The 13676-nt window shown below is 44.1% G+C and overlaps 1 protein-coding gene across 1 annotated transcript in view; it reads right to left on the reverse strand.

The window, feature by feature from the left end:
• The window catches only part of arfgap2 (ADP-ribosylation factor GTPase activating protein 2), a 49714-nt gene extending 36297 nt beyond the window's left edge, over window positions 1–13417 (reverse strand). The window contains exons 1-4 of the mRNA XM_034183368.1: window positions 13296–13417; window positions 4385–4503; window positions 4151–4223; window positions 2274–2405 (exon numbers count right to left, since the gene is read on the reverse strand). Coding sequence (XP_034039259.1) covers window positions 2274–2405; window positions 4151–4223; window positions 4385–4503; window positions 13296–13391 — 420 coding nt within the window. The 5' untranslated portion in view covers window positions 13392–13417. The remainder of the gene's footprint in view (window positions 1–2273; window positions 2406–4150; window positions 4224–4384; window positions 4504–13295) is intronic.
• Between the last annotated feature and the right edge of the window lie 259 nt (window positions 13418–13676).

Raw genomic sequence — 13676 nt, forward strand, 5'->3', positions numbered from 1 at the left:
ATATATATATATATATATATATATACACATATATATATATATATATATATATATATATATATATATATATACACACATATATATATATATATATATATATATATATATATATATATATACACACACACACACACACACACATACATCTTGGGCCCTTACGCGTAGCCAAGGGTGGGCCTGGGCCCGCCCACTTGTCAGCCAGGCCCGCCCCATCCAATGAGAAGGCTGAGTCGACACTCGACAGTCACCTGTTGTTGCCTCGTTGTATTCCTATGATATGATATTGCATTAGCACTGAGCGACAATTAATACATTTTGTCAAAAAAATCAGGTTCATCTTCTGTGATTTTTATTAATTCATTTTCAGAGTACAGTGGTCCCTCGCTATAACGCAGTTCACCTTTCGCGGCCTCGCAGTTTCGCAGATTTTTTTAGTGCAATTTTGCATGCTTTTTTTTTTTGTTTGTTTTTTTTCCCAAACGGCGCATTGTGTTCTGCATCCTTATCAGGCGGGCCATTCGCAGTACCGGTCGGCATCACCGCGATTGCTCTCACTGCCTCCGATGCGCTTTCTGCGGGCTCAGTAAACGCAGCAGCGGGCCACCTCCTCCTGTCTGCTGTGCGGAATTGCGCCAAATCTGGCAACAGGTCCAGAGACTACGCTCGCTGTTTTGATCCAGATGCTGACTGCAGCCGCAGAGCTCCGTGACCACCGAGAGAGGACTTGGATTCTTTGCGGGTCCCGCATCCGTACCTCCGGAGGCAGTGAGCGAGGGGAGAGCTGCGCATTGTGTTCTGCGTGTGTCTGTTTATAATCTTCTCGCCCAGAAAAAAAAAGGAGAGAAAAGTGAGAAAATGTTAATGCCTGTTTGAGAAAAGTGTGTAGTGAGGGGTTTTACAGCCTTAAAACATCTATAATAATTGCAAAGAATTGCGCTGACTACTTTGTGGATTTCGTTTATCGCGGGTTATTTTTGAACGCAACTCCCGCGATAAACGAGGGACCACATTTTTCCTCAAATAAATAGTCTTCTGCGGGCCCTCATCACAATGCCAATAACAACATCCACTGTGGAACGGCTGTTTTCTGCTGTTAATCGGGTGAAAACGTCCACCAGAACATCCATGTTGACTCACAGACTGAATGCACTCTCCGTGCTTTCCCTTGAAAGAAAACTGACTATCGTTGGACTATGATGACGTGATAAGAGAGTTCAACAAAAAACCCCGTCGTCTCCTGCTGTAGCATTAAAAGGATTCGTCAAATGTAACTGCCACGACACCAACTGCCACGAATCATGTTGGTGTCCGTTCTGATGGTTTTTAATTTGGCCGCCGAGCCAACCTGTTTTCATGTTGCGGATATATTTTGAATTTTTATTTTAAAGGACTTTACATGACTAAGCGTTGCGTTGATGCTTGCACTGTCCATGGGGTGCTTGTGTCTGACACTTTGCGTCTGTGTAACTGTGCACACAGCGTCTGTGCAGTTGGCTGAGATGTGTTCATCATTAAACTTGGAATTCATTTTTGAAACAATGCCTTATTTAAATACCTATTGACGTTCTGGGTTTAGGCCGAGCCAAGTAGGCTACCAGACTTGCACTGAATGTGTGTGCGCGTGTGTGTGTGTGTGTGGCGCTGCACTGCAGCTTGCATTATCCATGAAGAGTACTTGTGTCTGACGTGTTGCGTCTGTGTGCTCACTTTGCCAGTGCTGTAGGCTAAGTGATAACGTTGCTTGCGATGTCCAAACAAGGCATACTTTTTCAAACGGTGTATTATAATACCTACACCTTACCTACAACCCCAAAGGTTGGGCCCGTCTGATTTTTTCTGGGCCCACCCATTTTATGATTTCTGCCTACGCCCCTGCTTGGGCCCATAATCTACAAAAAAATGTGAAAATTAAGCAAATCTGAGAACATGAATTGGGGAGATCTTTTTTTTTAAATAGGTTGATTTCATATGGAATAACCCCTCACTTCTTCCAGCATAACAGTCAGGTCACCAATGATGGACCACTGAAAAAAAAATTCCATTTTAACTACAGGTCAAAAAATTCATTTAAAATATCAACATAAATGGTCTCTCATTATCTAAACTAATGTTACTGATGTTATTTCTACCAAAGGTTTAGTCAGGTTACAGCTAAAGAAGTTTGCTGACAGATAAAGTCGTGCAGCTTTCCATCTGAAAAGGAAATGAGAGTCTCTCACTACTGAGGCAACAAATCTCATTGCTCGACTTTTCAAAAAATGATCCATACTCACATCTGTGCCGTATTTGGACAATGCAGCATTGGCTTGCTGTCGAATCTTCTCCCTGTACATCTGAGCTGCACGACTGTTGTACTTGGCGTTTGTATCATTTGTGGAGCAGCCATGCTGGCGGAAGAAGGCAGTCTTCAGAAAAGAGGACAGAGGCAGTTATTGATAAGCATCCAGACTGCCCACTTCTCCAAAGGCCCAATCATGTCATGTTTCAGAAATGTGCCCCCCCGCCAAAAAAACAAAAACAAAACAGGAAGCTGAAGCTTACAGGCAACCAAATCAATGAGGTGTAGCGGCCTGGTTTCAAACAATCCTGCTACAAATCAGGAATCGGCAACTGTACAGGGTCCGACTGAAAGTGCACGGACCTCTCCAGAATGAAGAGCAGCAAGCAGGTCCAAGTTTAGTAACTGCCAAAATCTCATGCGTTCTCTTGAAAAGCCCCTAAGTAAAATTTATAGACATAAGGACGATGGCGGCCTTACACACACTGAGCAGTCTGGACCGTGCCCAAGCACATTCAGCCCCCAAGGCCCAGTTCTTGTTGAGAGGCCCAGTAGAGTGTTGTGGGCCGTGGCCCGGGCCGGCACACATCTGGCCAGACATGCAGAAGTACTACTACTAATAAATTACATTTATAGAGCACTTTAAGCAGAAAAAAAATACAAAGTGCTTAACATGACAGAACAGAATAAAAACAGCTTCTATTAAAAAACCCTCAGAAACAGCAAATATTGTTCACACCTTTACCTTAAAAGGTTAAACAGAAGTAGACTTTCTAATGCCAATAGGCAAACGTTTCCCACAATGTAGGAACTCGGTAAGCAAAAGCTCTAAAACCCGCTGACTTCTTTTTAACCCTGAGAACACAGAGCAAACCTGCATCCTGTGAGCACCGTGCACAAGATCGGGTGGAGTGTTGTCTGATAACTGGACTCATCCAAATCTCAGTCATCGTCTCTCGTCTTGTTGTTGTTGTGTCATCATTGTTTATTGTGCTGAATGGGTTTTTTTTCCTTCATCGCTGCTGTGTGGTGCAACGCAGCAGCTATGAAGGCTTTTCTCTCCCAAGTTTACCTTGTGTGTGCTTTTATGTGTGTTCATGTGCCGGGCCGGCTTATGTGTGTTATGTGTTACGTGTGTGTCGTCTGTTGTCATGAGGCCGGTCATGGTTTGCTCAGCCCTGCTGTTAACCAAGGCAGGGATGTACATCTGGAGCTGGTCCCCGGGCGCCTAAAGGCAACTTCTGCTCCTAACTGGCAATTAGGAGGGGTTAAATGCAGTAGACACATTTCATTGTGCAAGGAACATGTTCCTATGTGCATATGACAATAAAATTCTCTTGAATCTTGAAGAAAGCACACAAGATTCAACAAGTTCAGCAAGACAGGTAAGTGCAAGACCAATTAGAGAGAAAATAAGATTTTACAGAACCAGAAAGCCAGTGAAGGGAAGCCAACATATGATATGATCAAATCTCCTGCTTCTAGTCAAGACTCAGAATTCTGAACCATCTGCAGACTTCTGATGCCTATAAGTGATAATCCAGGAAAAAACATTACATTAGTCAATTATGGAAGACACAAATGCTTGAATCAAAGTTCTTGCATCCACCATCACCATGGTAAGTCTAATCCCTGCAATATTTCCCAAAGAAAAATGGGTGATCCTAACAACCTTGTTAATGTGTAAATCTAACAACAACGCTGGAATGTAGTGCGATCACAGGCCAGCAGGGGAGTGGAGAAATCTGTCCTCGGGCACGGTCCCAGGCACCCGAGTCAAATTAGAGTCTGTTCTAAGTCAGTGAAAAGGTTCTAACTGGTGGTTATGATACTCAACTGTCCAGCCCTACTTGTGTGGCAGCTATGACGTACCGCATTAGCATTTCCTCCGACCTGCATACATCTGAGCTGAAACCAGTTCCAGTTCGAGTCCAACTCGGTCGATCTGAGGGCAAAACAAAATAATAAGCAAAAGCCTCCAGTATAACAGTGTACAAAGCCATCATGCCGAATCAGCATAGACACTGACTTTCTGTAAATCAGCCTCTATCCAAGTCTATCTTTAAAAAGTCCAAATCTGTCATAATCTCTGCTGCTGAAGCCTACCTGATGAAGCTGAGGTGGACTCCCAGAGAGCGGTGGATGCCAGAGCAGTCGATGCACAAGAACACGCCATAAGGGATGCTCGCCCAGCTCGGATTTTTTGCTGCACAGTCAAAGCATACCTGCACACAAAGAGCGTGCACTTAAAAAAAAAAAAAGAAAAAAAAAAGGGTGTTTGGCAATAAATCTAATTTATGTTAGAGCACAATTTTCCAGACAACATCTGATGTTGGGTGAGGTCAGAGTGATAATATTAGTAAGGATGCCGGCTTCCGTTTGAGTATATTTAAAGTTTGCTTTAGCAAATAAGCTGGCAGCAAGCAGAGCAACTGCAGGTTAGAGCTACTCGGCCATCACCGTAAGTCACGGCCAATTTTGGTTTACTTTTCTGCAACACCATAATTAGAACTCTCAACAAAATGAGGGGATGACAGAAGTAATTCCATGTTACAAAAGACATATTTTCCCCTCAGGCCACACTGACGGAGCTGTGACTCGCCCAGCCTCTCACACCGGGCAGAGAGAGACAGCAGCTGGCCGCCCAGTCAATTGTCACTCCCCACGTCAAGCGGACCGTGTGTTTTTTAAAAACAGACAAACACACAGGTTCACTTTAAATGCGCAGGCAGTCTATTTCAGATGATCAGCATGGACCCGCTCTCTTAAAAGGCTTAATTTTACTCTGTGTGTCACATGGAAAGCGGTAGCTTTGGGCGCTAATTTGATTAGCGTTTACACAGCTTATGGGCATGCTCTAGACTTCTGTTTTTTGTTTTGTTTCTGGGAACATTACAGCACCACACACAGGCATAGCATATGTACTACAACGTTAAACGAAGCTTTGAGGCACAGAATTTGCCTCAAACATTTTTTTGTAATCGAATTATTTGAGTTACTCGACTACTTGTTTTAGCCATAAGCGTGCATGGCGATGACCATGCAGCCAGAGCTGCACCTGACCGCTGTTTCATCGCTACTCACAGCTGGAGAACACATATCATGCCATGAAGAACATCACCTCTCAACACACCACAGCGATGCACATGCATTGACAGGCTCTCCTGACATTCTAAAAAATAAAAATGCATATCACATTTGGAACGCGTTCACCTGCACCTCTGTGTGCACTGCAGACACCATCAGCCAAAATATCCGCCTGATGATGTGAACGGTCAGCAAGCCAAATGTTACATCCCCCACGTGAATTATAGTCCACATGAAGCGGTGTCCTTCAGCGCACCACATGCAGATTGGGCAGACAGCTGCACACGCAGAGCCGACTGATGCGCTCATATTATGAACACATCAATTAATTCATGTCAGTTGTTTCATCATTTCCAACACAGGCCGTCAAGTCATCAAGCATCAATTACACATCATTTATTGGGGTTCAGTTTGGTTGTGGGGTCTTTTGACGTTCTTTTAATGTTTCTTCCTGTCCTCATGTCCTTCCCTGATCACATGTCCAGTCCTGCTCTGTCCTCCCATTGGGCCTCATGCATCAACGTTGCGTACGGCGATATCTGAGCGTATATGGGGTGTACGCCAAAACGGCTGCGCTACTTGGCATTTATCAATGTGGTCGCAGGCGTACGCTGCATTGAAAATATACACCAGGTTGAGAGGTGGCGTAAATTATACACCAAAATGAACCAGCGCTGGAATCCACATAAAAATGAAGATGATCAACATGATAAACAGTGCCATTATACAAATCAATGCATATGTTACATAAATAACACTTTCCTGATTATACTACATAATAATCAATACAAATCCCGCTGTTGCGGGATCGTTATGGAGCACGATCCGTGGCTATACAGCGCTGACAGGAAGGAAAGCGCTGCTCGCCTTTTTCTCCAGACGTCGAGCCTGAACCCAGAGCAGCGCTGAGCTTAACTTCATGCGGTGTGATCGTTTTAGACAATGGAATTAATAACAACAACTGTAGTGTTGTCATTCCCTTCATTCGCCCGTGCTGCAGCCAGGTTTTGTCATCTCCATTCGGTTGTCACAATAAAATAAATACAGAAATACATTTAAAAAATAAAGAAATGACAGATTAGGTGTGTCTTATTAATTGAGCAAGCAAATATCCACATGTCAAGAATTATTGACATGTGAAAAGAGAATACAGTGGTCCCTCGCTATAACGCCGTTCACCTGTCGTGGCCTTGGAGTCACGCGGAGTATTTAGTCCAATTTTGCATGTCTTTTTTTTTTTTTTTTACAGTGTTCTGTGTTCTGCGTATCTGTTTATAAGAATCTTGTTGCCCAGAAGAGAAAAGAGCGCCAACAACTTCTCATAACTGTGTTTGTCACACGGAAACAGACACCTGCAGCCAGGTGTGAGTGGAAAAAGGCGCAGCGCAGGACGCAGAGGCCCGATCTGTGAAATACTGGTCAGTCACTATTAATAATTTCTTATGTGTCCGACCTCGTTCGTTGATCGTTAAAATTAATTCGTTAGTTCTAAATGCCATCATAATTATTTATAGGAAAACGTTCTATTTTTTTTTCTCAAACAATTGGTCTTATTTTCCTACTAAGGTTTGAACTTTGAGAGTGTTTACACACGAGAAAAGTGAGAAAATGTTCATGTCTGATTGAGAAAGTGTATAAAGTGTGTAGTGAGGGGTTTTACAGCTTTAAAACGTCTATAATTGTAAAAAATAACGCTGACTACGTCACGGTTTTGCGTATTACGGGCTATTTTTTAGAACGTAACTCCAGCGATTAATGAGGGACCACTGTAACACTTTTTTGATTATACTACAAAACAATTGATACGACGGCCGCTTTTGACGCTCTATTGGCACGCGTCGTGATTGGTGGAGTTCTTTTGCATTGCCGTCTTTCCGGCTTCCATGTCGTAAAATGAGGGTGTGTCTGAAGCGGAGTCTGAAATTTATGGGCGTGTTTATTATAATTACGATCGTTTCCACCCGCCGCATTTATCAAGATCACGTCAGGCGTACGCCAGAAATGGGCAGGTGCGCACTGCTTGATACATGTCACGGTGACTTTGGTGTATTTCAAGTTTACGCCGTAAATTTACGCCACAAGTGCGCAACATTGATACATGAGGCCCATTGTGTGTGTGTGTGTGTGTGTGTGAGTGAGTGTGTGTGAGTGAGAACGATGGCTGATGGGTGCATGTGTGAGAGAATGGTGGGTGATACATGTGTTGGAGAAATGTGCGCAAGTGTGGATCTGTTTTTCTTCCGTGTGTACCTGTCCTTCAGTCCTCCATGGGTGTAGTGAGAGAATCTGTGTGAATGCATGCCTGTTTGATTCATGATACATCTGTCTCCACACCTCCAGTGTATGTTCTGGGGTGCGCGTGCATGTCAGTATGTGTGACGGTTTCCTGTGGTCTACGTGTGGGTGAAGGTGGGTGTGGTCGAGACCTGCTATGTGCATGTGGGAATGTGTGTGTGGCGTTCATCTGTCCTTGACGTCAGTGGATGTGTGCTGGCATGAGTGTTTTCCAGTTGTCTCTTCCTCCTGCACTTTCTGGGTCTCGCCTGACGGCTGCACATGGCTTAGGTATATGTCTGTGGGCCCGCCCCTTGTGATCAGGTTATGCAGATTATGATCTGTTATGAAGTCTCTTCCTTTGTGGAGTCTGTTAGTATACAACCCCAATTCCAATGAAGCTGGGACGTTTTGTGAAATAGAAATAAAAATGGAATACAATGACTTGCCACAGGATGTGTTTTTGTCACCATTGTATTTCACCATCACCTTGGGAATTAAAGCATTTCTGCACTTAACCCTTTGGGTTTCGCTGTCTGCATTTTGTGGTTCACTCTTGACTCTTTGAGGTTCTAAACCATAACATCATGACCAGTAACATGACTGTCTTACATTTAAAAACAGTACATTCAATATTCTTATCTGTGCTCTCATTATTTGGTCCTTACACGTTTTTGTCGATTTGTGTATGTTTGTACAACATGTGACTGCTTCCGCTTCTGTGTGAGCGCAACGTGGTATTACACCTCTCACGTGGTCGCACTGTGTTCATGCACAAAACCACTGGCACAGGATCGTACAGCATCTGTACATGGCTGTCCAACTGTCTGTCCCTCCCAACAGCGGCTGGAATTTTTCTAGGTTCACCAATTTGGGTGTTATGAACTGCAATTTGTGGCCAGTTTCAGCCTCAGTCGCCCAACTTCATGTTATTTGTGAAGGAGCCATTAGATAAGAACTATTTCTGTCAAAGAACACAGAGGATGAGATGGTACCTGAGCTTCCTCCAACTGAAGAGAACGGATGAAACTAAGAGTTGATTAAACACGTTCCACCTTCTGACAGTTGATTAACCCTCTGGGGTCGACGCTGTCGTATACGACGACTAAGACCAATCTTTACTAAATTATAAATAACTTTTGAATGATATAAGATAGAAACTTACTTTTGTTTTTTTTTGCTGAAAGGCGGACTTTCGAGCCAGCCATCGGCCATCTTTGTACGCCTCACAGAAGCTGTGTGATGACGTACGCAATGTGAGTGTCCAATCGGAATTGGTTCACCGTCACATGGTTTTCCAAAATCCAATCGTAGGGTAGATTTACCTCACATGAAAAGCCAAAGATCGTTTTCAGGAGTGATGTGTTACTAGTTGGCCTGTTTGAATAGCGCCCTGGGTGCTCCAATGAGTACATACTATTAGTACATACTCAGTGTGCCCTGCGCCATTACGCACAGCAATCAGTGAAAGCAGGAGCACACGGGGAGAGTCTCACGTGCTAAAACAAAGAGTGTGTAACTATCAGGATTGCTCCACTAGTTTGCATGTGAATGTTACTGGATAACTCTGTTGCTTTCTCTACGTAAAGCACTGTTTACCATATCAATGGCCAACAAAACGCACAGACCATTTTGTATATATTGTTCAAAATGTGCATTTGTGTTTATTGTTTGAACCTTTTTGTTGTACAGTCTTTCACACAAGACCTCAAATTACCTTTATAAAGTGTCAAAACAGTTGTTTATTATAGTTTGCTGTGTGTTTTGAATAAATGTGTGTGGAAAATTATTTTTCGCTTTATTTTTTCCTTGCCTATTTTTGATTGTAAACCTTTATTACACTTATAAAACACAACAAAAACATATATACGAGGTCTGTTAGAAAAGTATCCGACCTTTTTATTTTTTTCAAAAACCTGATGGATTTGAATCACGTGTGCTTGCAAGAGTCAACCTTGAACCTTCGTGCGCATGCGTGAGTTTTTGCACGCCTGTCGATTGCGTTATTTGCTTGTAAGCAGCCTTTGTGTGAGGATGGGTGGAGTCTGTCGTCGTTTTTTCTTTGCAAGGAAACGGCGGAGCAGCGCGACTGCATCAAATTTTGCCAGAAACTGGGCGACAGCCAGGTGGAAACCATTCAGATTATTCAGACGGCTTTCGGTGACGATCCTCTGGGCATCAAACAGATTAAGGAGCGGTACAACCAGTTTAAAGACGTCTGCACAACGGTGGAGAGTGCGCCACGCTCCCGGCGGCCATCAACACGCTGAAATGACCGGATCATTCCAAAGTGAACGCTGTGGTGATGTGGGACCGTCATGTGACTATCCGAGAAATTGTGGAAGAGGTGGAAATCAGCACTTTTTCGGCACATTCCACTGTGACAGAAGATTTTGCCATGAAAAGAGTTGCAGCGAAATTCATGCCAAAGGCTTTGGCAAGAAGCTGATGGCGGAACAAAAGCACCACCGTGTTGAAGCCTCACAGGACATGTTGTGACATGCCCAGCTCTTCCACAATTTATCGGATAGTCACACGACTGAAAAACCACCGAAAGCCATCTGAATCTTCCGAATGGTGGAAGAGCTGGGCATGTCTCAACATGTCCTGTGAGGCTTCAACACGGTGGCGCTTTTGCTCCATTGCTTACTTTCGCTCTCCCTCCGTCCCTCTCTTTTTCTTTCTCTCTCACTGTGTTCGTGCTGCACAAACTTTGAACTTTCGGGGAACACGAAGCCTTTCAACTGTAAAATTCGTGTATCATCCACAAATTTACCAGATAGGCAAGACCCGTATAAAAGAACTGCCCCGAGCGGATGGCAGCCCCACCATCTTGAAAGGTTGAAGCGCTGCATCAGTCTCGCCGTCAGTGGAAAATGCATGCTCTGCGCTTGTAATCACTGCAGATTCTCTGTCCGACTTCTCTGCCGTTATTTACATTTAAGACATGAAAACTTGTGCTTAGGTCAATTCAGATACGTAGATTTGATTTCTGAAGTCAGATTTATCATAACTGTTGATCCTTTCTCCCTATAAGGCTGCAAATGGAGTGTAAAGTGGAGCTCCTGTCAATAGGCAGTCGTGAGGCAGTCGGAGTCCGTGGACCTTTTTAAGTCAAGACTTAAAACCCGTTTTTATTCTCTCTCTTATGAATAGTTTTAATTTTTTTTAATCTGTTTTATTCTTTTACTTCTGTTTTTAATTATGTACTTGAATTTTTTATTTTTATTTATTTTAATTTTTATGTTGAACTGTTTTGTGTGAGGCACCTTGAGATGGCTTTTGTTGTGATTTGGCGCTTTATAAGCTGATTAAATTTAATTGAAATTGTGACAAGGTGCAGGTGGAGGCTAACCCCCACCAGAAAAGACTGACTTACTGCCGAGCACACAGCTCTGGCTTTGTGAGTACAGAGATTGGATGGCCCTGGGAAGGAACCCCCTCACTCCATACTCCTGCAGCATCTCCCGGGGTACCTGATCATACGCCTTCTCCAAGTCCACAAAACACATGTAGACTGGGTGGGCATACTCCCAGGCACCCTCCAGGATCCTTGTGAGAGTGAAGAGCCGGTCGGTTGTTCCATGACCAGGACGGAACCTGCATAGTTCCTCTTCAATCAGAGGTTCGACTATCGGCTGAACCCTCCTTTCCAGCACCCTGGAGTAGACTTTACCAGGGAGGCTGAGTAGTGTGATGCCCCTGTAATTGACAAAAACATTCTGTTTTCTAACCAACGGTTGATTAAACATGTTCTAAAGAGATGATCAATATTATTATGAATTTTAGGTATTAGGTATTTAGGTATTAGGTTCAGTTTTTAGATATTGTTATGGTTTTAGCTTAGGTGGTGTGTTTTATGTGCTATTGTATCAATTCATGTTTTTTAACTATTATTTTAACCTTGGATGGTATTTATGTACTAATTGTGCAATTAGTATTACTATGACTAATTATTACTATGGATTCTAACTTTTGATGTGCGCTTTTATGTACTATTTGTACAATTTTTTTAAAATCACATAATAAATGTTTTCTAACTGACGGTTAATTAAACATGTTGTGTTTTCTGATAGCTGATTAGCTCACTGGTCAGCCTGTCAACACAAAACAGTGGCATTAACATGTTCTCATAATTAGCTGATTTTTTTTCCACCTTTATCAGCAGACACGAACCCTATGTCCAGTTCTGATCTGCTCCCTCGTTGAACCTGCGCTTTGATATTAACAGTCAGGCGGTCTTCCTCAGCGGACACGGACCGTCCTTTAATATTAACAGTCAGGCGGTTTTTCTCAGCGGACACGGACCGCCCGTTGATATTAACAGTCGGGCGGTCTTCCTCAGCGGACACGGACCGCCCGTTGATATTAACAGTCGGGCGGTCTTCCTCAGCGGACACGGACCGCCCGTTGATATTAACAGTCGGGCGGTCTTCCTCAGCGGACACGGACCGCCCGTTGATATTAACAGTCGGGCGGTCTTCCTCAGCGGACACGGACCGCCCGTTGATATTAACAGTCGGGCGGTCTTCCTCAGCGGACACGGACCGCCCGTTAATATTAACAGTCAGGCGGTCTTCCTCAGCGGACACGGACCGCCCGTTAATATCAACAGTCAGGCGGTCTTCCTCAGCGGACACGGACCGTCCGTTAATATTAACAGTCAGGCGGTCTTCCTCAGCGGACACGGACCGTCCGTTAATATTAACAGTCAGGCGGTTTTTCTCAGCGGACTCGGACCGTCCGTTAATATTAACAGTCAGGCGGTTTTTCTCAGCGGACTCGGACCGTCCGTTAATATTAACAGTCAGGCGGTCTTCCTCAGCGGACACGGACCGTCCGTTAATATTAACAGTCAGGCGGTTTTTTCTCAGCGGACTCGGACCGTCCGTTAATATTAACAGTCAGGCGGTTTTTCCTCAGCGGACTCGGACCGTCCGTTAATATTAACAGTCAGGCGGTCTTCCTCAGCGGACACGGACCGTCCGTTAATATTAACAGTCAGGCGGTCTTCCTCAGCGGACACGGACCGTCCGTTAATATTAACAGTCAGGCGGTCTTCCTCAGCGGACACGGACCGTCCGTTAATATTAACAGTCAGGCGGTCTTCCTCAGCGGACACGGACCGTCCGTTAATATTAACAGTCAGGCGGTTTTTCTCAGCGGACTCGGACCGTCCGTTAATATTAACAGTCAGGCGGTTTTTCTCAGCGGACTCGGACCGTCCGTTAATATTAACAGTCAGGCGGTTTTTCTCAGCGGACTCGGACCGTCCGTTAATATTAACAGTCAGGCGGTCTTCCTCAGCGGACTCGGACCGTCCGTTAATATTAACAGTCAGGCGGTTTTTCTCAGCGGACTCGGACCGTCCGTTAATATTAACAGTCAGGCGGTCTTCCTCAGCGGACACGGACCGTCCGTTAATATTAACAGTCAGGCGGTCTTCCTCAGCGGACACGGACCGTCCGTTAATATTAACAGTCCGTGGGTCTGTCTGGCGTGACGTGGCCTGCTGTCGTACCGGTGTCCAGGATAACATTCGCCGCTGGGCCTAACGACGGGCTAATACCGACCGGAAGCAGACACACAGTCGCCAAAGAGAGTTCCATCAAATGCGCATTTCAAGAAAAATAACGAAAGAAAGTCCAGCGGTTACCTTATTTGTAGGAACAGCCCTCAGTCTTTTGAAAATGGTCAGGATTTCAGTCTTATTTGGTTCCGCAGCCATCTTGCCACTCTGACAAATTTCCATAAGGTGACGTCACTACGGGTGTTCGGAGGCGCCAAACATTTCAAAAGCGCAATCATTGGTTTAAAGCATACGTATAAACTACTACAACTATTTAATAATAATAATAATAATTATGTTCCTCAAACCTTAACGTAACTAAAAGTGATCAGTATTTCAACCATATCGCATTTATAACTGATGAATTGGGTTTGATTTTATTTTTAATTCATCTGTCTTGTGATTGACAGTGTCCTTATAATAAAGCTGATGGTTTTTGAATGACTACACACACTCCTGAGCTGACCT

The sequence above is a fragment of the Thalassophryne amazonica genome, chromosome 2 (genome assembly GCF_902500255.1).
Source record: "Thalassophryne amazonica chromosome 2, fThaAma1.1, whole genome shotgun sequence".
NCBI lineage: Eukaryota > Metazoa > Chordata > Actinopteri > Batrachoidiformes > Batrachoididae > Thalassophryne > Thalassophryne amazonica.